This window comes from Calidris pugnax, unplaced genomic scaffold, assembly GCF_001431845.1.
Source record: "Calidris pugnax isolate Ruff unplaced genomic scaffold, ASM143184v1 scaffold8, whole genome shotgun sequence".
Lineage (NCBI taxonomy): Eukaryota > Metazoa > Chordata > Aves > Charadriiformes > Scolopacidae > Calidris > Calidris pugnax.
In genome coordinates, this window is record NW_015090830.1 from 4,450,890 (window position 1) to 4,476,103 (window position 25,214).

General features: G+C 34.9%; 1 protein-coding gene across 1 annotated transcript in view; it reads right to left on the minus strand.

The window, feature by feature from the left end:
• The window catches only part of DNAH5 (dynein, axonemal, heavy chain 5), a 119,161-nt gene that overhangs the window by 65,375 nt on the left and 28,572 nt on the right, over positions 1-25,214 (minus strand). The window contains exons 16-36 of the mRNA XM_014940732.1: positions 24,953-25,124; positions 23,534-23,679; positions 21,147-21,306; positions 20,393-20,635; positions 19,384-19,574; positions 19,181-19,280; positions 17,676-17,800; positions 15,836-16,037; positions 15,183-15,418; positions 12,812-13,030; positions 11,822-11,884; positions 10,653-10,891; positions 9,584-9,824; positions 8,916-9,115; positions 7,971-8,124; positions 7,138-7,301; positions 6,320-6,476; positions 5,166-5,378; positions 4,158-4,382; positions 2,696-2,868; positions 1,409-1,587 (exon numbers count right to left, since the gene is read on the minus strand). Coding sequence (XP_014796218.1) covers positions 1,409-1,587; positions 2,696-2,868; positions 4,158-4,382; positions 5,166-5,378; positions 6,320-6,476; positions 7,138-7,301; positions 7,971-8,124; positions 8,916-9,115; positions 9,584-9,824; positions 10,653-10,891; positions 11,822-11,884; positions 12,812-13,030; positions 15,183-15,418; positions 15,836-16,037; positions 17,676-17,800; positions 19,181-19,280; positions 19,384-19,574; positions 20,393-20,635; positions 21,147-21,306; positions 23,534-23,679; positions 24,953-25,124 — 3,802 coding nt within the window. The remainder of the gene's footprint in view (positions 1-1,408; positions 1,588-2,695; positions 2,869-4,157; positions 4,383-5,165; positions 5,379-6,319; positions 6,477-7,137; positions 7,302-7,970; positions 8,125-8,915; positions 9,116-9,583; positions 9,825-10,652; positions 10,892-11,821; positions 11,885-12,811; positions 13,031-15,182; positions 15,419-15,835; positions 16,038-17,675; positions 17,801-19,180; positions 19,281-19,383; positions 19,575-20,392; positions 20,636-21,146; positions 21,307-23,533; positions 23,680-24,952; positions 25,125-25,214) is intronic.

Here is a 25,214-nt window from a genome sequence, read left to right on the forward strand (position 1 = left end):
GTCTAGGACACTAAATCCATCGATTTCTGCTCCTTCTCTCAATATCTTGAATGTTTTCCTGTTACTCCCTACCACCCAAAAGGAAAAAATCCTTGCAATAAGCTTATGAAAACATGGTAAGTCATCAATAGCTTATTGCACAGATTAAAATTAACAATAAAGTTGCTTTCATCTGGTGAAAAGTTAGGAGTCAGTCTGTGCCAGAACTGCATTCTTCCTCAGATATTTTGGGGAAAACAAAAAATCATCAACATAGTCATTTGCATCAACAACACAACAGTCAACCTCCCTTTGAGCTCTAATTTGACATCTGTCATGACAGACAGGAATCAATTTCAGGTGCCTAAAAAAAAAACAAACCAAAAAAACCCACCCCATCTGCATCTAAATTTGGTGATATATAGCACTATTCATGCACTTCCTCCAACTGACAAGAACTTTGATATTTGAAGGAGAGAAAATATTGAGATGAGAATCCAACACATTCCATCGGTTCAGCAATAAATTTCACAGCTTTTTCTTTTTGTACTGGCAGTCCTCCTTGATTATTTAAGTGTCTTTTTGTATCTTTTAATATACTGTCTCATGTTTTCAGACATTTCTATTTCTTGGAGACAGTGTTGCAAATGTGTTTTATATTCATAACAAGATACTAATTACTTGCATTTATTAAAATGCTGAAAATAACCTGCTGATTATGTGTTGACCTTGTTTTATAAAGGCATCCTCTTAGCATTTGTAACTTTCACATAGTCCACAGAATCATATAATCACAGAATATCCTGAGTTGTAAAGGTCTCATGAAGCTCGTTAGATCCAGCTCCTGACTCCACACACGGCTACCTAAAACTTAAACCATATATCTAAGAGTGTTTTCCAAACAATACTTGAACACCAACAGGCTTGGGGCCTTGACTACTTCCTTGGGGAGCTTGTTCCAGTGCTTGAAGATGCTCTTAGTGAAGAACATATTCCTAATATCCAATCTGAACTTCACCTGACACATCTTTAAGCCATTTCATTATATCCTGTCACCAGACACCAGAGAGAACAGATCAGCACCTCCTTCTCCACTCCCTCTCATGCAGAAGTTGTAGACAGCAATGAGGGCACCCCTCAGTCTCCTCTCTAAGCTGAACAAACCTAGTATATTCAGCTGTTGCTCATAAGTCATATCCTCTAGTTCTTTCATCATCTTTGTTACTCTTTTTGACACATTCTGATATTTTTATATGCTGCTAACATTGTTGGCCCCAAAACTGCACGCAGTACTTGAGGTGAGGCCACTCCAATGCTCAGTGTTGTGGGACAATCACTTCTTTTGACCACTTAGTTATTGTGCACCTAATGAACCTCAGGATACAGTTGACACTTTTGGTTAACAACTTACCTTTGGTCCACATCTTACCTTTGAAGATCCTCCCAAGTCCTCGGAAATCCATCTGATCTGAACAGTTGAAGACAACTACATATTTTCCAAGGCACCGTCCCATGTCTTTAATGGTTTCAGTTTTTCCAGTTCCTGCAGGTCCCACAGGTGCTCCACCCATGTTCATGCCTAAAGCTTGAGCCAAAGTGATGTAACATCTAAAAGGCAACATGCTATCATCACTCAATGGGCAGCAGTACACAGTTTGCTGTACAGTGCCAGAGGAACTTACTCATATGTGTTACATGAGGAAGGTCTGATTTAAGGAGACAGGTAAACTGCTGAAATGGCATGCCTCTAATTACAATTTAAAACAGTAAGAAGGAAAACCCTTCACTCAGCCTTTCATGCAGGTAATATTAAGGTTCCTCTCCTCACACAGAAAGTGGAAGAACAGATAATCCTCAATAACTAACAGGCTGAAAGATCACAAGAAGGGAAGAAAACAAATACAGAGATGCTGCCTAATCTAGTTTGGTTAGCTTAGTTCCTGAATTACTTTAACTGAAATGGTTCTGAACTACATTATACTGTGGAGTACAACAATGAAAGACAGCTAACCTTTCCTTTCTCATCCACCTTTAAAATTTGATCACACAGTGCGTCCCAAACAAAACTTCCATGTGCACTGCAGTAAAACACCCAGCTAATAATGGTGTCTAAAGAGAAGTTCTAAAAGTTGCTGTTTGGAGTAGTACAAAAAAAAAAAAAAAAAAAGAACAAAAAGACCCCTCCCAATGCCCTAATTTTGCCTTATAAGTCATTCTTTGTGTCATTCCAGTTAGCTAGGTAGACTTCTCTGTTAATAGGACTGCAATTCTTTCAAATATCCTTCTAGATGAAAATTCTCCAATCTATTACTGCTGAATAAAATTGTTTTTCCCATCTGTTCTTCCTTGCTGTTTCATTAGCTTGCCTCTAAACACTTATTTATTTATTTTTGTCCTGTATCTCTCTCTGCATATTGTATCTGTTGGATGTACCTGGTCCTCAGGTATACTAGGCTCACATAAATGAGAATCAAAGTCCCATACATCAATATGTGGGGGATCATACTAGTATGCAGCAGAAATTAAGCTGAAAGTTTTGTAAGGCACAGAAACAGAAATATTCATGTATTTCATGTAACATTGTTGTCTTTGATAAGACTGTGAAGGATAAACTCCACAGAGTTCTATTTTGCATCCTGTAGGAATGACTAAATTGCACTTCTAAAAGCCTAGGTTTGACGTCAAAGAATAAAGGAATAAAACAGGTCTTCTTTACCTGTCTGTAAGAGGCGTTATGACAAGCCTGTCAGTACAGCCCAAGAATTCATTCTGGTATGTGAAACCCACATCAGTGATCTTAATCATCATTTTATCAGAGTCTTCATTAAAATAAAATCTACACTGTTTCAGCCACTCAAAATCTGTAGGGCTCTTGATATGCATGCAACACTAAAGAAAAAAAAAATGAGAGGGGGGAAAAAAAGGCTGCAGTATTCATCGTTAACATTTATTTTTGGCAATTATCCCATCTAAGTAGTACTGCAAAGACGGCACTGCAATCACAATAAAAGGCATAAAGAACACTGGAGACCCTACCTGGATTTGTACTACAAAAATAGCTAATGTGTTATTGCTGCCCCTGAAACACATACTAAGGCAAAGGAACCTCAGTGTCAAAATTTTAAATACAAATGAACAGTCCATAAGCCTCAAACAAAAGTCACTAAGTTCAGTTAACATTAAAATTGCCATTTCTTTTACTCCTCTCTACCATTTTATTATTACATGAGTAGGAAGCATGTAATGTGGTTCTTTCTTTTTTAAAAGTCATGAGAATTATATGAAACCAGATGCAAACTGGAAAAAAGGTATTTCAAGGCAGTGCCATGGTGCAGACACTAGTTAAGAAATTCAGCAGTTAGGAGTAATTCAAATTTGACCAATTGAATTTTAAAACAAGATTTAAAAAGATGCCCTGCAGGCTGTATCTAAAGATTATCCTTTACCTAAGATAATTATAACTAGAAACAACTGCTTCTACAATGAAAAGATAGGCACCTGTCTATGAGCAATGAGTTAAAACTCAGTAATTCTTTTCTCAGACATCTTAATTTCAGAGTCAAATACAGAGCGTCCTACAGATAAAAGGGTATGCTAGGTTTTAAGTTTGAATGTTTAAGCAGTAAATGCTTTCATTTTCCTAATTTTAGTATCCTGTGGCAGCATGAGAAGGTGTGAAGTGAATAAATAAATCCCTAAGTAATAATTAGGTATGCTATTGATACTAGAACAGAGGGCATAGTAGCTTCAACCAACTTCAAACTTTTTCCTGTACTATAACTCTAGATTAATTCTATTTACTCCTCGAGACTCATAATGTAGTGCAGAGAAAGGACAATTACTTGCAACACAATGTGTGAGGAAACAAAGTCCCTAACTGATCATGCAACAGAGGCATCTAACTTAAGTGAGCCAAGAAAAAGCATTCTAAAACTCTGCTAATGCTTGTACGGGGGGAAAAAAAAAAAACATTTAATTAAAGGGAAACTAAGACATGGATTGAAGCAACATCAGCATTTTTATAATACTCGAGGTCACATAATTATTACAGTTCTGAAATTAAATGTTTAGCTTAAGAGGCAGGAGTTCACAGGTATCATAATATTTTCTTCCTGTCCTTTTACATTGTTTAACATGGAAACTGCCTCATAACTCATTGTAGGTTTTTCAGTACTTACCAGACCATCAAAAATGTCCCTCTGATGCACGTGAATGGTGATTAATGTTTCATATTTAACTCGCTCAACCGGGCTAAGGTCTTTTGTTGTCATATCTATCAGCATGTTTAGAAGATCCAGGAAAAACTGGTTTGTCTTTCGCATAATTTTTTTATCATATCTGGCATTAGTCAAAGCTTCTTCTGAGTCTCTTGTCCAAATCATTTGGACTCCCAATAACCCAACCTTAGGAAACATGAAAGTATATGTTTCATAATCTTTTCTCTTTCACATAAAATGTACATTCTTGGACACAGATAAACTAAAAAAATGGTTCTGTTACTATTTTTATAAAATTAGTCATCCATATAGAGGTCATTCAACCCATGCATATTTTTTTAAGTGTCTCAACTCTATTCATAAAAACAGAGTTAAATCCACACTTCAGTGTTGTAGAGACTGCCTACAGTGCACTGATGATACAAGTGTTGAATATAATTTACAGCATATATATACACTATATATAATTAATATCCTTAATATATATAACTAATAACTAATCAGTGAATAATTAATGCTTAAATTTAAAATATTTTTTCAATAATTCATAAACTCTTTATTCTCTCTACATTCCTGATCACAAGTGAAGAAGCTTCTACTAAGAAAATGATTTTCCCTCAGCTCCAAGTCCTTAGCATTATACAATATTTTCCTGAAAGTATGAACAAATATATGTTAGCTACTTTTCCTCCAAAAGCCAAGTATTAAGCTTGTAAAAAAAAAAAAAAAAATAGTGTTAAATCCATTGCATTAATTTATTGCATTCGGTATGATTTTTTAAAAGGAGCTTCAGGGTAAGTTTTCTTCTTTTGGTTTCAGATATATAAAGTGTTGATTCAGATAAATTTAAATGTCAGTTTTGCATTTATAACACTGGCTGCAATTTAGACTGTAAAGACAAAGGAAAAAAAACACCAATGTGCTGCATATCTGTGAACAATTCTTCATTGGTTTAACAGTGATTATTACCTGGGCTGGGTAAGTAGAAAGGAATTCAGTCAGCTGGAAACTAGTTTCCTGGATGTGTGCAGCTGCCTGTCGAATAACATGGTGCAGTGACAGCTGGGATTCCTTCAACAGAGAATTGAGCCAAACTTCCACATTACCTTCAGCCATTACAGGTCTAGTCAGCTCTACAGTCTCACCCTCTCGTGAACTAATCGACAATATACAATCATACATCTAATAAAAGCAAAGCAAGAACATTTTGTGATTTATAGATTTATTGTTATGTTTAACATAACTGTCTGATTTTCCTGCCAATCCAGTAAACTTATTTAGGGTACTAATAAATTATACTGGTCTGTTAAGTGAAATGTAAAAACAATTAAAACACTGTTTTTAGTGTGCAGAAACGCTTTGAACAAAACACTGTCGTCTGAACAAGGAGACTAACCCCAATACACTGACAATTCCCAAATTTCACTTAAGTTTCAATGACAGCATCCACTTTTCAGTCACAATAAAGGAAACCTTCCCCCATTACTGAGTGGTAAATTATCCTAACAAAATTTATATCCTTACAATCAAAAATAACAGAAACTCTGAAGTTAAGGAATATTGTCAATCAAAGGAATTTCAAATGCATGGGGAGGTAGTGAATTTCTAAGAAAATATATACATACACAAGGAAAAAATCTTTGTTTCTAACTGTTCTTGTAAAGAGCATAAGAAAATTGTTCTTCAAACACTATGTTTGAAGGGATATTAAGGATAACTCAGAAACAGATGAGAGACTAGATACGCTTTTTCTTACAAACAATGAATGAAAAAGTAAAATACAGGCAATCTAAAGATACAAATGGGCTCCTAAAGAATCAGAAGCTTATCTGAAGATGCTAACCTGTATTAAGCCACAGAAGACACTTCAGTACCTGGGTGGTTTTTTTTCTGAAACCTAAGCAGTGGTGCAATTTTTTGTTTGTTTTGCTATTCTATATAGAGTTTTCCTATTAAGTAAATGAGGATATGAAACTAAATCTTAAAGGAAGAAGGCCTACTCAGCATCATGAGCTTGCTAAAACAGTTGAATGCCCTATGCACCCAGACAGCTTCCTTATTTGACAAGTATCACACATTTTTAATTTGAAATAATATAACACTGAGGTGTGGGCAGCACGTACCCTTTCATGGAACCTGACCGTTTTAATATTGTCAAACACATTCAGCAGATGTGCCTGTATATTGTGAGAATCTGATGCCTGGCCAAGAATTTCTAAGAGAGCAGGATCTGACACAAAGAAGAATCTTGGAAAAAGGAGGCGCTTTTTCTCCAGGTACCTGCATTTAAAAAAAAAAAAAAAAATTGGCCGGGGCTGGGGAGAGGGGAAGATGGTAAATGAATTAGGTTAATCTATACATCCTTTCCTCTCTAAAGGTGGCATTTCTCACAATGTATTATTGCCATTTTTAGCACTGGCAGTGACAACAACTCTTATCCATCATACCTTCATTTTAAGCACCTGCTTTAAGACTACCTCTTTTAACATCAGAAATAATTTCATTGAAAAGTTTTATTATTTTATATAATGTAAGCACCAGTAAAAAGAAACAAACTAAACCAAAACAAAATATTTTTTACATTAAGTCTGTTACTTGCTATTTAGGTGTCTCATGCAGAATTTCTTGCAGATACATGAAGGGTCCGAACAGGACATGCAGACTGAGACTGCCTGTTGGATTGAAACTGGGCTGAAAAAAGCTTTGGTTTCAACAGAGATAGGCAGTGATTGACAGCTTAGTCACAAATCAGATACTTAGCAATTTCTTTGAAGGTGTTATATCATCCTGCTAACTTGTTTGATCAGTTCAACTGAATTCATAGTAGAATAAGGATATGATTTTTACAACATCTGTGGGACAGTACTCAAGCAATTGCTCTTTCCCCAGTTACTCAACTCACAGTCATCTGCCCAAGACTGTGGTTTAGTAGTAATCTTACCCTGTGAGGGATTTCTGACAGATTTCTAGCTGTTCTAGTAAGTGTGGAAGTAGCTGTCCCATGATTTCATCTCCAATGCAGCACTGAACAACATTCGGTGTTTCATGAGCTCGGGTCATGATCCTCACCCAGGATTTATCAATGTTAGAGAAACGCTTTGCTTCCTGTTGAAAAATTATGATGAATGTGGAAGGGAAGAGATGGAGGAAGGAAGAGAAAAGAGGGAAAATGCATTTGCTTGCAGAATTAGCACCCAGTAATCTCACCAATAATTTTATTACTAGTATTCCCATGTCCAATTTCTAAAGACTTTTCAGCTTCAAAACACACATCTTTCTGCTTACATGATACAGCTTATTTTATACTTGACCATCAAACTTGTTATCTACTTTATCCTTCAATCATTCTTAGAGAAAACAACAGAAATCTCATTATGCTTCAATTGCATTTTCAAACATGAAGATTTTTTCCCCAAAACTAATTTTTAATTTGGAAAGCTATGTAGGAAAGCTTAAGGTAAGGATTCCTAGCAAAACTGTAGGTACTACTAGGCTAGTGGTAGATACTACTAAGCTAGCCTAAGTAGGATAGGCTACTACTAGGCATTACACTGAAATGCATATTGGTTAACAATTTCACAATCAAAAAAAGATCATACCTTTCTTTCTAACGCAACACTTCTGTTGGCATTGTTTACCTAATTTCTTAGCAAGTCTAGTCTTGTTAAGTACCAAAAAAAATATGTTTTGTTACTGCATCAATTATGACATCACAGTTAAGTTTTAGTCTTAAAATGTAGAAAACCAAACTGAAAAAAAGGCACATCTGAAAACCTTTGGAAGCTGCTTTGCTATGTCCCCACCAACAAAAACAGCTTCTAAATAAATCCACAAATTCTGCACAGTCATCCAGTTCTCAATGATATCTGTTGTGTTGGAAAGATAGTGCACCCATTTCTGAATCTGCGTCTTGAACGGTTTGTTGTATCTAAAATAAAAAGAAGACAGTTGCTTTATTCCAAGAAGGAAACAAGTCTCTTGAAAGCCAGCACATATTTGCTGTTTACGTCTTTGTCAAGTGAAAGTATAAAAACCTGTGCTTGACTCCATTCAGCTAGTTAGCATCTATAAACCAAAAGAGATCCACCTTGCTGCTTTGTATGCATAGTGTGTAGCACAACTGATTCAACAGAAGCTGAATAGGAGCAAGATTTCAATTTCCCTCAAAGGTAAAGTGGTTTCAAAAAAGGAGTAGGTAACATCTTGAAAGCTGCAAGACTCCTCAAGGTCCTTATCAACTGAGCCCTTGCTTTCGTACATCTGCCTGAAGATCAGGTTCTGTGTTCCTTATTTTAATCTGCACGTTTTGGCATGTGAAACCAGACAAACTGAAGCTCATTTTAACTGGGATTTTTAGCACTTCCAGCATGAGGCAGTGACCTATCACAGGGGGTAGAGTAGCAGTGCCTGTAATGCCCGTGGTATGCCTGCCACAACCAGACACTGTTCCCCTTTATGCTTGTTACCACTTTTTTGCAACGATGAAAACTGTCCACGTGATTATTCAGGAAGTTCGAAATGCGTCCACCTGCTTTCAGAAGAATTTATTGGAGGAATACAGACAATAATAACTAGGCCATGAACAGTTCAAGGGCAAGCATGCTCTTAGTTTTTAGCTAGATGTTTATTTTCTTTCTCTGTGAAAGATAGATTTGTTCAATAAAACAAAGCCTCTGGCTGATTTTTTATCTACACACAAACACACACTTTTTCTGTTACCTGTTACTCATGAGAGAGCCAAGAATCATCAAGCTGTCCTCCATGGTAGCAATTGTTTCTGATGTGCTGTCACCTCTTAAAAGAAGTTCCCCACGGGTTTTAAAGTTTGTGAAGATAAATGTTTTGTTGTCCCATTCAGCTATCACTTGTTTTAACTTCTGCTCAATGTCTCTCTCCTTCACAGCACTAATGCAGATATCCTTTTAAAGAAATAGGATGTCAAAACATGCTAGGAGTGGTTCAGGTCTCCAGTATACAAATTTAACTCATACTTCCTCTACCATAGTAAGGCTGATGAGCAACTATTTATCAAGTGGAAAGACCTACAGACATACAAACACCATAGCTAATAATCTGTATAGCACCTCACAATATGGCCAGCTTTGGGAGGAATACAAAACTAACACAGTGGTTACTTTTCATAACTTAAATGTTGCAAAGCAAGGCACCCTCACAAATTAACTCCTGGGACAAGTTGCATGATGTAAAAGGAGGAGCTGGCACCAAAATATATTTGTGTCTTTATTTTATACAGAAAGCTGAAGTGATAGTCCATTTCTCTGTTCATTCTTTAGAAATATTCTCTTTTCCTTCTTACTACTGTTACTCATATGCTATTCACGCAGATAGAAAGGAAATGGATGCATGAAATGAAACTTTCACACTACCTCTATTTCCTCTTTATATCTTAATAATGGAGCCTCCATTATATTCCTCAGTTTGAACGTTTCACTTTCCACATCAAAGTGGTGTTCAGTGAGATCCATAATCCGCTTCCAGTGCCGAGGCATCATTGCTTTACTTGACATACGCTCAAGCAATGGGCAGCATTCACTAAAGTCCTCAATGGTCTTCTTTAGGTCAAAAAAAGCCTGCCATTCCTTTACACCACGAGGAAGCTTACGGCATCTATATAGAAATAATGCAAGCTTTTTCAAACAGTTTCAAATAGTCTTCATTACCCGTTTAACCACATAAAACTCATAAAACCATATATGATTTCAACAGCAGAATATTCCAAATTCACATTACCTGTACTTTGAAGATTCTGCATGTGATTTTTCATGTGAAAAAATATCTATTTCCAGTCTAATTCACTGACTAATAACTGGACAGGCACCTACAGGCTCCCCCCCCTAAGGAGTGTAACTGCATAATTCTAATGCACGTTGTCCAAGCGATCTTCAAAAGCAATTGAACCACTTTAAATCTTGATTTCATCTTTTTGTGAGGTTCGTTATATGTAGTACTCTGAGCTCTAGCAAAAACCCTTTTTATAGTAGAATTAAACCTGCATGGGTTTAATTCTTTAAATTGCTTGATTAAAAGTTCAGTGTCTATGCACGCAATACATCCCATTTTGTAGGAAAACCATTCAGCAGTTCACTAACTTGCCTTAGACATCTAGGGTGTATCTGTCTCTCACGAATAATAATACTGCAATAAACAAGGGAAATTTCCCTTCATGAACAAAATAGACAGTAATCGTAATATATATTCTGATCTCATCAAAAAAGTTAACCAAAAAGCTCTCTAAGGAACAATAATCCACAACATTTAGAGTCTAAACTAGTTCCTTTGTCTTATAAAGTTAATAACGGATGCATTTTTCAATTAAAATCCACGCTTTTCATGTTTCAATGAACAAATACATAAGTGATTATTAGTGCTAACCAAACATATTTTAGAAGTAAAAAAAGCATTTTAGATATCTTTTCCACAACAGCAGTTTCTCACCTGTTCTGAAACTCCAGAAGTTCACTGTTAATTTTTCCAGTGTCTAATTCTGACCAAAGAATATCATAGTAACCATTGACCGTGTCAATGACATTGTTATATAGATCATAGAGTTTCTGTAACAGATTCAGTTGCTTCTTTATTTCAAGCAGCTGAGGATACTGAGTAACTGGCAATCCAAAAAGATCTTCCCCACCAGTACAAGTAATATATCTCCGAAAGAGATTATCAAATCGATTCTAAGAAATAAGAAAAAAACTAAATTAAATCAAATTAAATAACTAATATTCAAGATCTGCCATTATTCTCAGAGCTGCATTAATAAATAATATCTAGTAAATACTATAAAGATATACAGGAAATACTAACAATTTATGGTGTCATCAGTTTTGTTAATAATTTTCATGAGAAGAGTTACTTTTAGTGAGGTTGGAGGCACATATTTAGAATTTGACAGAGAAACCATTTACTCCATGCGGTACAATGACAGAACAATAAACGCTAATCTTGCACTTGAAAGAGGTGTAGTACCACATGCAAAGCAAATAAAGGTGGATGCAGCAAATTCTACCTCTCTAAATATGCTGTGCAATTCTTTTATTAAAGAGTTGACGTAAGAATTACTGCTATTTAAGAATCAAAGAAAAATGAAATTTAAGTGTCAATTGCAATATAACTGAGGGATCATGATTGGAAGCCAAATGAATAGCACTATGGGAAAAGGAAAAGCATTAGAAGTCATCATTACAGGAATAAAAATTAACAATGATACAAAGAAACAAAAAAAAAAAAGGAGGAGAGGGAAGAAGATTGGGCAGAATTGCATTCATGAGGAAAAGACACAATGTCACAAGAACAACCTATAGTCAAATACACTAAACTTGAGAGTAGGCTCTCATCAGGATACTTGAGTCTAGTAATTATTACTCATTATCTATGCAACCTTTCGCTTAGCTCCTAAAAAAAAAAAACTACTTTTAACCCATATTCCTTGAAAATGCATATAAAAAATAGCAACTTAGTTTTCATTAAGTTAAAATAGACTTTGGCCAATCAGTAACCCTATGTGTCAAAGAAAACTAGTTCAACTACCGTGCTTAATTCTCAACGTCTTCAGGTGTTAGTTTACTTGCAATAAGTATTAAGCAGTGTCTTAGAATTAACAGTACCTGAAACATAGTAAGCCTGTCACTGGCCTCCTGAGGCTCTAAACCAACGACCATTGGACCATTCTAAAAAAAAAAAAAAAAAAAAAAAAAAAAGTAAAGAGAAAGAAAAAATTGAATAGTTAATTAAGAGGGTGAAAATAGCCACAACTTATTTCTAATAAGCATTTCCTAAATGCTGAACTCAAACATTTTTGCAGCTGCAGGATTCTATCCTACATCAGATGAACCAAGAGATCACGCAGATACCTACTAGAACAAGCACCTCATTTAAAAAAAAAAAAAAAAAAAAAAAAAAAAAATGGAAATTATTCTGCACAACTTATTTCTAATAAGCATTTCCTAAATGCTGAACTCAAACATTTTTGCAGCTGCAGGATTCTATCCTACATCAGATGAACCAAGAGATCACGCAGATACCTACTAGAACAAGCACCTCATTTAAAAAAAAAAAAAAAAGAAAAAAAAAAGATGGCAATTAATCGTGTTTTCTTTTTAATACAGAAGTTTTCATAATGGTGTAAAAGCTAGCTAATGGTAGCTCCTTTTTCAAGTAAAAATCAGCATTACTTAGAGGATGATGCAAGACTGGTTCAGCTCGATTCATTTATATTCAATTCAGAAAGAATATAAAAGCTTAAGTCATTTGTACTTATATCCAACATCAGAAAACACTTCTTACATTCTAACATAATTTCTCATTAATTCAAATCTTCGCATTTGCTCATGCTAACTAGCTGTTTATCATAAACCCTAAAAGCCTTAAGTCCTAATCTCTAAGAGCTGATTACCAGCATTACATACTTGATTCACATACAAAAAAATAATCAAAGCCTGCCCTGCATTGAAACTCAAATACCACATTAGCAAGAATAAACATATTCTTTGGAAAGCAGAGGCACATCCTATTAATTAGTCAACTCCACAATCTTTCTATGCTCCCACTGCTCCTCCTCAAAAACTCCTCTAATACAATACACCACAAATACTTGCCTGATCATAATCTGAATAGAACTGTGCACAGTCTTCAGTAAAAGTCTTCACTGTGCTAATAAGCTCCCCTCTGAAGTTTGGCTGCAGAGCAATGAGCATATTCTGCACTTCATTTGCACGAACTAGCAGTTTTTCCCAAGTGTAGTGCAAAGTGTCCACCTTCTCTGTCTCTTCCTTGGCCACAAGTAGATCATATTTGTTTAACATAGCATAAGATTCCTGTCAGAAAGTTGGATGAAAACACACAAAATGGTAACTTAAGTTAATTTTACAAATATATATAGGTTAATATTTTAAGATGACAGAATGATTTGTTAAAAAAATCTGTTGTTTTGCATAGCTGTTATCACAATCTGGCAAAACAATACCAAACTGGAAGAAACATCAAAATGAAAGCTAGTTAGTTCTCCTTAATCTCCTTACTTTTCGTACAGCATTCTGCTTTGTGATAGATCATTTGGCCTAGTGCAATCTGCCTCTAAAAAAACTATTTCCAGTTAAAGTACTCCTTCAGTCTACAGGCTTTAGCTTAATTTTAATGAGAATATTTTTCTCATTTATGTCTTCAGTTGTCTGCTATGACCAAGCTGAATATTACGGGAGGTGAGCCATGGGAAAGCATCTAAGCAGAGGCCTTCAAGTAAACAAAGCAAATGAACTTATATTCCATAAAGACTTTTAAGCCCTACTTTATGTTTTAAAAAAATAATAATTAATAAAACACAAAAAAAGTTACCACAACTAATATGTTGCAACTATTTCAAGTGTTATAACTGTTCATTATTCAAAACAAGGAATCTACTTAATGGTCCTTTGTTTTTTCAGAAGTTTGATCTCCACTTGTATCCCTAACATATAAATACGCCACATACTGAAACCCTTAGTCAAGTTTCACAAAAACACATTGGAAATTCACTTACTGTAAATTAGTAGAGTGTAGGGTAGCAATGAATATCGTGGCATAACAGTTTCATCCGAAAATTTTTGTATAAAGTGGAATTATTTCCATTTATATTTTCCAGTTTGATCAAAACACAGACAAATTACAAAACATGGAGACATAACTATCTGTCCCTATGGTGTGGAAAATATGTCAGCCTCTGTTCCAAAAATTTGAAGCATGACTCCCTGTGCCCAGCAACTCAAGACTCCTGTTTGCAGAATCAGAAGCTTAGGAATCCTTGGCTACTATGTCTTTTGCCTTCGTTCCACAATGCATTGCAAACCAAGACAGGTCTTGGCAGGAACTTCCAATATGTCATCTCCTAAGAGACCCCATTACCTATGACAATTTCACAGAAGGTTCCAGCTGCAGATATAACTTGCTATTCACCATAAGCCACTTGTCCTATTTTTGCTCCTTCACACAACTAGGGAGACCCTCACAGCTTCTAAGGCTGAGAGACACATCCTTTCTTAGCTGTATTCTGCAAAATATGGAAGGGCTTCATGCTTATTTCCATTATGTGCACATACAAGTACATACTGCATTCCATAATTTACTGCAGCTCAGAGAAAACAGAGTGAGAAAACACAGGTGCAAAACATCTGTCTGACAGCAAATACAGGTTTTGTATCTCCAAAACAGAATATAAGATCTGTCAATATTTGGCAGATAAGAATTCTGTGTTAAGTTACTTTAATTTCAAACAATAAGGACACAACCCTGACAATAAAATTTTGCACAATCTGGAACCACGAACATGCCTTAGGAAAAAAAAAAAAAAAATCAACTGAATGTCTAGCCAATGGTGCATTTTGCCAAACTATAGTATTCTTAAATCCATACACTAGCCTGGAACATGGAGTAAGAGCTATTATCTGTTTCTAATTCTGCCACTTGACTAGCATTGACACTTGACTATATTGTCAGGTGTTCAATAAATATATCTAGTAAGTGAACTTCTTTAAGGAAGTCAATTGTTTATGTTTATTTTGAACCTACAATATAGCTAATAAAGCAATCACTCTCATGTATTCTCATGCAATCTGCCTAAAAAACTTTCTTCTTTTCTGTAGGCTAACCTAAAAAAAAAAAAAAAAAGAAAAAAAAAAAAAGAGGAAAATCAATGCTTTTGATACACAGACTTCTTCCACAAAGTGCCAAAAGCTTTCTTGCATTAAATATTTGTATTCTCATCTTCCTCTTAGCTTAATTTCTGCACTAGTCACCAAACCAGTTTTTGTCTCACCAAGTTTATATTTGGCCAGAGTTCCACACAGAAAAGGTTTACAGGAACACACAGGTCTGCCATCCAACATTTAGCACATATGAAATCATACCTTTCCAAAGTGCGCTGTCACGCTTTAACCCAGAAATTAATTGTTCTGTTGAAACAGTACCCATACATGCAACATTCTTATTAACTACCTCAATGGGCCCAACTTGAGAGTCTATGGAGATCTGTAGTTCTCTGATCTCTTTCAAAGCTGACATGGCTGTTCTTATGTCATCTAGGTCCTTGATGGGGCGATTTAACTTCTTGCTGGTTTCCTCTATAAAAGCGAAAATTGCTTCCATCTCTGTCCGGTACTTCTTGTTGCAGTGACACCCCAGCAAAGTCATCCAGGCTTTGATTTCTGCTCTCAGTGCTAGCTTCAGATCAGCTAAAAATATTGAAAAATGAATAGATATTTAGATATTGTAGATATTTAAGATGCACTTTAAATCTTTTTTCAATATATTCTCTTCACTCGCAGTTCTGTTTTTTCAATCTAACCATCTAGGTACAGAGAACAGTTTTGAGTGGCTCACAGGACTGCTTGCAGTTCAGGATTCTATTCGTCCTAATCTTCTCAGAATATATCATTTTGTTTGCATATCATTATACACATTTCTCTCCTACACATCACTAACAAATGAGTTGTTTTGTTTGCATACGTTTGCTGTCAAAACAGCAGTCAGTCTTTTCTTTCTCCTTTACATCTTTCACCTAGTTCACCCATCCAAAACTAAGCACCATCTCTCCTTTCTTACAGGAGTCAGAAAATATGTCTAGAGAGAAGTGGAAAGCTGAACTCTACCAGTGTACAGTGCAATAGCTCCTACACAGATGTATTCAGGCTCAGAATTGATTTTCAGGTCCAAGTTTTGGAAATGCAGAATTTCAGATTCAAATTCAGAGAGTAACGGATTTCCTGTCATCAATTTCTCAATGGTTTCCTCCTTGTCCTTCTGCCATATATGGTGGTAACAACTAAAACTCTCCAAGGCTGTAAGAACTTCCTGAAACACATTAGAAGTTCAAAGAAAGATTCTCAGCATTATATGTATAGCATACATACAATTTCTTAGCATCTGCTCATTAGAATACGTTAAGAACTCCATAGTGGAGCAGGTTGTGTCACCTCACTAAACAGAAGGCTGACAGTAAATTTATGCTAAAGCAAGTTCCATTAACAATCACAAGCCTTGCCAAGAACTGTGCTAATCACATTCAATTTGTCACATAAGTTACAGTATTTTCCAATGAAGTGATTCTTCAGTCAATAAAATCCTAGGAAGCAGTGGGAAGTAAAATACTCCTTTAAAACTAGTATACAGTACACTTGTCCTTCCTTACCACTTACTGGACTATTAATGAAATCTGAGCTCCAAGGCCCAGCATAACAAGAACAGCAGTAACTCAATTCGTTCTCCCAAGGGTCTCTTCCAACCTAGACGATTCTATGATTCTATAATGAAGTTACGAGAGCTTTTTTTAAAAAAGTATGACATTGGTCATGCTAACATTAAATTCTACACTTAATTCAGGTATCTTTCATTTGAATATCATTTAAGGAGTGTGCAACAGAATTATTTTTCTGGTTCTCAGAAGTCCAGGAAAATGCCAAAGTTAAATCATCTTCATTGCAGCTAATTAAAAAAATAATTAAGAGATGACCATTACAAGAGATAATCCACATCATGACTTATGATAAACATAGTGCTTGCAGGCATTTAAACCTGGCTAAATAATAAAAAGTTTCTAATTACAAAATATTGAGTATCAAAATACCAAGATAACTAACTGTACACCATTTTCAACTGCACCTTAGCCTTCAGCACAAGCCTGCATGTGAGCAACCTGGTCTAGTGGGAGGTGTCCCTGCCCATGGCAGGGGGATTAGAACTCAATGATCCTTAAGGTCCCTTCCAACTCTTAACCATGTTATGATTCTATGTCATTGTGCTAGTTACACTTTGGTACCACTGAAGTTACAAGGCTTCAAGTCAACAATTTCCGCCTGACAAGGCTTCACTGTAAGGTTGGACTGGCCCCAGGAGGAACAGTTCCCCAAAGAAGTATCAGTTCAATACCTACAGTTTACTAGAGAGTGCATAGAAAACGAAAAGTGCAAAGAAATGATGCATATCCCTTAAGCAATCTTCTAACCTCAAGTAGCAACAGGACTTACAAATGGCAAGCTGACAGCTATTTTTCTTCAAAAAAACCTTCATAAACTCTTCATAAAGGGGCCAGAAGTGATGCTGGCTTTATTGGAATGTTTATGTGAATAAAACTGTATTTAATACACTTGTACAATTACTACCAGTTCAATATTAAATACACACAACTCAACTAGACCTAGAGGTTTTTATGTTTCACCAATTGGAGATATATTTTAATCAGACCTAAGTTTTACTTTATGTAATATTCAAAACCTTATAAATTTTTGAGCAGAATACACTTAACCCATGTTACACTTTCAAAGCATACATTCAAATTTGCAGCAACATGTTTTCCATCCACCATCCTATACTTTTTCATTCATATGTTTCATCATTGCTTTAAATGCCTGCCCTTATTGCCCAAGGACATTAAAAGTAATACATTGATATCCCTTAGATAGTAATATTAAATTAACATTTTGATTGTCTTACCCTTTTTGTAGAATTAATAGCAGTGCTGAGTAAAGATACTAATTTAATAATGTCTTTGTTCTCTGAAACACTCTTGAAGTAGTTCTGGCTTTGCATTGCATCAGATGAACTGAGCGATTCTGCATCTGACATGCTATCTATAAAGGCAGAGTCAAATACAAAAGCAGTTTTAGGACATACATGCTATTTAGGCCAAGCAAATTCATATAGACAAAAACTATTGACATATTTTTCAATAATCATGCATTTCAAAGTGTTGTTATTAATGTAAGAGGCAATTAGAAGCCTAGGTGGGCAATATAATTGCCACAAATTCATAAACCTCTCCATTATAGGAAACTCACTTCATCTAAGTACTTTGTCAAATTTGGAAGAGGTTCCACTCCAAATTTTCAAATATAATGTCCTTTTCTCTCACCCCTCCCCAAGGTTTGTGCTGTACACTTCACCTAAGTGATTTACTGATATGTCAGCATTGAGTAAATCCATAAATATTTTTATTTTCTGAAATAATATGGAGTAGACCACAACTGAAAATTCAAACTACAAATTAAAATTAAATCTGAGAAGATTACTATAGCCAGTCATCAAAAGGAAAAAAGATAAAAGGAAGGTCCATTAGTTAAGAAATACCCACAATACTGAACTTACCCTATCTCAGGCAAAAGAAACTCTTAGTTTTAAAAGAACAATTTCATTTCTTAACCGTTAAAGCAATGCCTCCCTACTTCTTAGTTGTATAAGAAGGAGCTAACAAAAAAAGACTCAATGTATTTTAGAAGTACCTGAAGTACAAAGTAGAAAAATTAATTTGGCTTGATCCTAAGCCATTTCAGACAAGAAAAACTCAGCAGTCAAAGATAACATCTCAAGTTTCCTTGAATTAATGCCTTCAATGACTTAATTCCATGTCTGATCACAAAACAGATTAAGTTAAAATCCTTTTAGAAATCTTAGTCTATTCAATCCTTTACACAATCCTCTCTCTACCAATACTGCAATTTATGTACACATTTCTATTCAATATCAGGTTTTGTTTAAGTTCAACTTACCCTTCTTAAAGGAAGTTTTAAGATGCCATTTGAACGCGGCAAGTTACAAACCACATTGGCAAATCATGAAAGACGTTTTGTGTAGCAATATTGACTATAATTTTTTTCCAGACTCCTTCATGATTTCTACTATGCTGCCCAAGCTGGCACCATAACAGCTTTTCACATGCTGCAGGCAGAACCCAAAGCAGTACAACACTCTGAGAGGCACAAAAAATCCCCTTATTCAAATCCCCACAATGACAAATACCTTCAGTCAAGCCCGGTTTCTAATCACAGAGAGAAGTTCTGCCATTTTTATTACATCCTATTTCTTCTTTGAGGTAGTTTTAGAAGTCTTTGTTCTACTGCTTTTGATACATTTTATATTTAACGTCCTTTAACACTGTATAATACTGTATTAATCACATCTACCTAACACTAAAAATTGAGTGATGTAGAGTTTATCATTACCATGGATGTTTTTCTTTCCAGTCTCTTCCATTGCATCATCAGAATCGCTGTCTCTGCTCTCACACTGCAACACAGCCACTTTTTTCTCTAACATTTTCTTCTGAAATAAAATTTCAGGAAAAAAAAAATCAAGTAAAATTTCATTTTCTATTTGAAGCAGTTTTGAAACATTTGTTTTAAGTAAGTCTGCTAAAGACACAAACCTTGGATACTCTCTCCTTACTCCACTGTCCAACTCCTTTCATTACTTTCAAAATAGTACTGATAGCTTTATTAAGCGTCTGCTGTACCTCATCCAAAGAGGGTGTCATGATGATATTAGGGATAGATAGGTTAATACTAGTCCTAATTATAGGATGGTTACTTTTTTTCTGCTCAGAGGCATTGTGATTTTCTAAATGAAAGACAAAACAATTAAAAAAAAAAAAAAGAAAAAGGTTGTTCACATTTTTTCCAAGACATCAGACTAGGCATTGTAATGATATAAACCAATACATATATATCCCAGTGTTGAGCATTGACTGTAACTTCTTAAGAAAAAAAAAAAAGATTCCCGAGTAATTTACATGTATTGGTAAGCACCACATATGAAAACCAAGTGCCATGCTATTTCTCTCCATGAAGCTTCTCTTCAACTTGGTCTGTCTGTGCAGCTAAACTCTGTTTGGCATAAAATTTTGTTAGCAGACTTGTACTCCCAAGTCAGCATATTAAATTGCATGCAAAAACTCCTTAGAATTTCGTAATATTGTATGCCTTATAGGGACCTAATACAAATGCTTTTATTCTTGTTTCTTAGAAGTATGTGACAAGAAAACACTTCAAAAGAGTGTTCCATCATAATTATAAAAAGATCCGAAGGCAGTTAGTAAGGGAAAGAGAACACATCTCTTACTCTATTTTTTTTTTTCATACAGTTTGATGTAAAATCCTAGGTCAAGCAGGTAACCACATATCAAGTCCAGCTCTAAATAGAATATGTGGCTTCAGAACAGTACAGTCAGTCCAAAGAGAAACAGCATCACAATGACACATTCCTACTCTCATAGGGAAAAAAATCCTTTGGAAATATACTGTGTTATTAATTGCCATTTAACAAGACAGCTCATTCAAACTACTTTTGTTTTCCCCTCTTTTTTACATAGTTCTGGGATGTTACATTTACATATTTATTTTATAGCCTAAGAAAGAAAAGTACTGCAATATGGCCACCTAAGAAGTTGATCATGGAAGATGCATTAATGCGCTTGCGTATGGTCTCCAGAGTTTTTCGGGTGACTTTCAAAAGGGCATCAATATTGCACTGATTGAAGTGGGAAAGCAGTTCATTGGCTTCTTCCTCTAACATTTCTGAATCTTTTCTCTTCCTCTTTGCTGAAGATGACAGTCCAGCCCATATCTCACTGGAATTGTGGGAGGGAGTCAAGCTTTTTGATCTTCTTTCCTCTTCTGTTGCTAAAACATCGTAAATCTAGTTAGTTAAATTGACTTAAGGGACTTGAAAAGACAATAAAGCAACACCTGCACAGGTATCTGAAATACAGCTAAATTTTACAGAAGTGCAGATTATACTCATTTGTAATCTGTACCTCATTGTAGCAGTCCTTTTACACTTATCCACCTTTATTCTACTTTGTATGAAGTGGCATAGTTTTCACCAAAATTTAGATATTATTTCATAGAATCATACATTCTTTCTCTAGGAAGTTCAGCAACTAACCAAGGCCTGTAAGTAGCTGCTTCTATGGCACTAATATTTCAACATGCAAGTTATACTGATAATATTGACCTGTTTTGCAGATGACAGATGATTGTTAGATGATTTGTTAATCAGGCAAATTCAAACAAGTCTTTAGACAACAGATACTGATTGATACTTCAATCAGCCAAGCTACAGTATCCCCCAACACATACTATCAGCATGCAAAAGAAACATAAGCACAGAGCTATAATATAACCTTCTTACCCGTATTTTCTCCCTTTATTTCACTAGTAGGTACAACTGACTTATCTTCTTTTCTGACCTGTACATCAGTGTCAAGTAACATATTAATCAGCTCATGAGCAGCTTTTTCCACCAGTGAGCTTTTTAAATGTAAAGTCCGAGAACCTTCTATACAGAGCTCCTGTTATCAAACCAAAAACAAACATGTTCTTATCTTCCCAGTTCTCATGTCTATTTCACAGACATAGCAGTCTTCAGTAACACAAACATCAAGGCCTCAGATTTGTGAAAAACAAGATCAAGACACAACATAACTTTTAAACTAGATTGTTTCAATCTATTTAGTGTTGGATTCTTTGCTGTGCCAAACAAGACATCATAAACATCTTTCAAAATTGCTGTGGCTAGTTTCCTAAATTACATGACTCATCCATAGTTAATATCATGAATCAACATTTATAAAGCCTAGTTGCATTAAAGGGCTCCCAAAAGCATGTGTTTCTTAATTTTCTTAACTTTCCAATGTAGACATGAAAGTTTTAACCTTTCTTCTAATTATTGCCATTTTACATTATTTGGCTGTGCCATAAGGAGTATTGCCATTCATATTTCCCATTTATAGCTAGATAGAATTTATTTCCTATCTAAAGCTATATTTAGGACTTGAATAAATAGGAAAATTATTAACGCAGGGGAGAAGGAATCAAATAATTACATTTCATGAAATTCAAAACTATATTAAAAACTGTGCAGTTTCTTTAAGACTTACGGTAATATTGATCAATTATGCTTTTATAATTTTTAACTCTAATTACAAGTTTTAACTCTAATTAGAGTTTTTAATTTTTTCTTCCTTGTTAACTCCAATTTCTTTAAGCTTAAGCCAACCTGTCTACCTCCGTTTCATTAAAAATAAGTAATCAGAAACATTCAGCCATTAGCAAGATTCAGTCATTTCCAAATTTTAAGACACAATCTTTGATCTTCCTAATCATTCAGTCTTCTTGAGAGAGGGAAGCCAGATCCAATGTGCAGTATCGCAGCATCTACTGAACAAAGTACTTTGGGGTTTTTTCCACGGTAAAACTATTTTTGTTGCAGCAATTTCTTTAGAAACTTAAGGACACCTGTTACATGATAAAATATTTCTAGTCCTTTCTAATTAAAAACTACAATAAGTTTACGAATGCTGTTACCATTTTCATTGTACCCATAACTGGACTTAGTGTACCACTTTCTCTGCTAACTCAAATTGATTGGCTGTTGTGGTGGTGTAATTGTCATGTAGCAGTTCAGGCTTTCTTGCATACCATTAAGGCATTCTTGCCTTACTCAGGCATTCTTGCATAACATAACAATATCCATTCTCACACAGTGCCGAGAAGTTTTTTGTACTCACTTCTCATGTATTTTCACTTTAGTCAATATATGTTTTAGTACTAGCCCTAAGGAGGAAAGCAGCAGCAGAATCAACAAAAAACCTGTGGGTTGTGAGGCTTACAAAATACCATTAATTCCATAAAATATTATTTGAAGTTTTACTTTGTATTTAACAACAAGGTAAGCTGTTACAAGGCTCAAAAGGGGAAAGGCCAAAAAGTTAAGTATGCTTAGAGAAACAAAGCTATCATTTGTAGTATTTATGCTACAAGAGGTCAGGGATGGTGATTATCTATACCATCTTCTACAATCTTTTCCAAAGCAAAGTTTATTTCAGGAGAAAACACAAATTAGGCATTATATCCTAAAATGGCAGAATATCTCACTATTGCCTCATCAAAATCATTCTGTCATGCCATTTTTTTTACTAGCTTGATCAGCTTTCTAACTGAATAACAACTTACATGCTTACAGTTAATCCTCTTCAACATAAAAGCATTTTGTTAGGGTGAAGGAAGGGGATTTTCCCAGAATACCTTCACCCAGGTACATTATATTTTGCTTGTCCTATTGCCAACTCAGGAGATTAAGAAAAATAATACATCCTAGACAATCATTTCCGTAGTATTTACTCTGCCAGGCAACCAAGTGCATTTTTTATGGAGCTATTCACAGGCATCAGACGGGCAATTCCCTTATTTAAAGGCACTAACAAGCAACAATGATAAAAAAGGTACTATTCACAGAGGAAAAACATTTAAGTTGAATGATATCAAAGCATAAAAGAAAAATCATACAGTTGTTGGCTTGACATTAATAAGCTCAGAAAATAAAATCTCAGCTCAGACCTCTTAGCATTTGGTATTTTTATTCCTTTTTAACGTTCCAGCCAAGCAACCGTGGATTTCCTTACTTAAATTTCCTACACAGGTATTATTATTTCTGCACTGGTTTTACCTCATAAAACCCAGAAAATGCTTTAATTAGAAGTCATTTAACTCTTTTTTATGAACATTTTATCTAATAACCTTAGTCTTTTGGAGAAATTCCTCACAGCTCAGTGGTTCATCTTCTGGCAACTTACAGAGTGGCACTTTACTCATTTCTTGAAGGACAGCATCAATACGAAATTCAACCAAGTCATTCACTCGATCAAGTAATAACTCCAGCCCAGCTTTTGATGCAAAAAGAAGATTCAAGAAAAGCTTAAAAGTTTGAAACAATAATATTTACAGAATACTCCTTAAATTTTTACCTCAACAAAATATCATATTCAATTTTATAAGAATTCTACACCTTAACTAGCTTATACTTCAGACATATACACTTTTATGGCAAGGTCCACCCTTGAAATCTTAATAAATTATTTGCATAACATTTGCTAGTCTAGCATATGCTATATGTTTCCTAAAAGATAATCAGCAAAACGTAATAAATATATATAAGATATGCCTAAAGTATATGCACTTCAAACAAAGGCATTGAAATTCAACTGATGTCCTTTTCCTTCTCCTATAGCTTGAAATAGTTACCACTTGAAGAACCTACCAGTAACAGAAACTTTTGACATATACAATGTCTATTCTTAAAAAATTGTGAGAAACCAAATAATTGTTAAAAGAAAACAATCACTAGAATTTTCACAGTTTAATAGTAATTTGATGAAATTGAAATAGCAGCAATATGCCTGTTCCAGACTCAAACTACTTGTATTACTCAAAATTAAATTGAGTGTAATGTCAGGTTAGCATCCAAAATGTATTTTAATTTTCTATTTCAACTAAAGAAAATTCCCACTATAACAACTTACATAATTTCAAAAAACAAAACCTATGTTTGATGTAGCAATTAAGCTGAAGCAAAAGGAACTTGATATCTTCAGAAACAATACACATTTCAGTGCAATCTTGCGATAATCCTTTGAAAAGACTACAAGCTCATCTGTTTTCTAAAGCTGTTGCCCAACTAAAGATGTGTGCATTAATTTTAAGGAGATGTTAAAAAAAAAAGTTCAATATGAAAAGCTATTGAGCAGTGACAATGCCAACTCAGACGAGGTGTTATTCCCTTAGAACTTGTTTTTCACATTATAGAAACAAAAGGCAAGAATGGGAAAAGTCTGAAACCTAGAAGCTCTTTAAATAAGTAGCTGTCATTCTTTGAATTCAGAATACCCATGACTTTTTGCACCCTACTTTATGCTTGGTTTAACTCTGTTATCCTATACATATTAGCAAAAATGTGACAAATATATGAGATTAAAAGAAGATGTTGTTATAAAGCAGAGGTTTCATGAAGTACAGGACAGATGAAAATTTTGATTTCATTCATGTTTAAGTCAATAAGTGCAAAATATGTTAAGGATGGTAAGTTTAATAATATAGCTTGCATTTGTATAGAAAAAAGAAAAACAAGCAGAAGTCAATGGAAGGAGACAAGCAACTTACCTAGCTTGCAAAAAACTGTATTAATATATTTCTCAATATTCAAGGATGTCCAGGTCAGTAATATTAGACCTGGCTGGATAGCATCATCCATGTTTGCTAACTGAGGAGCCATCAGTTGTTCAATAGGGTGTTGTATTTTCAGCTTAATTCTTTCATATTCTGCCAGCATCATCTGAAATAAACAGAATTAAAGCATTAGTTAATATACACTGATTTGAACCTCCTCACTTACACATATTTATTATAACTTAAGACAATTCCT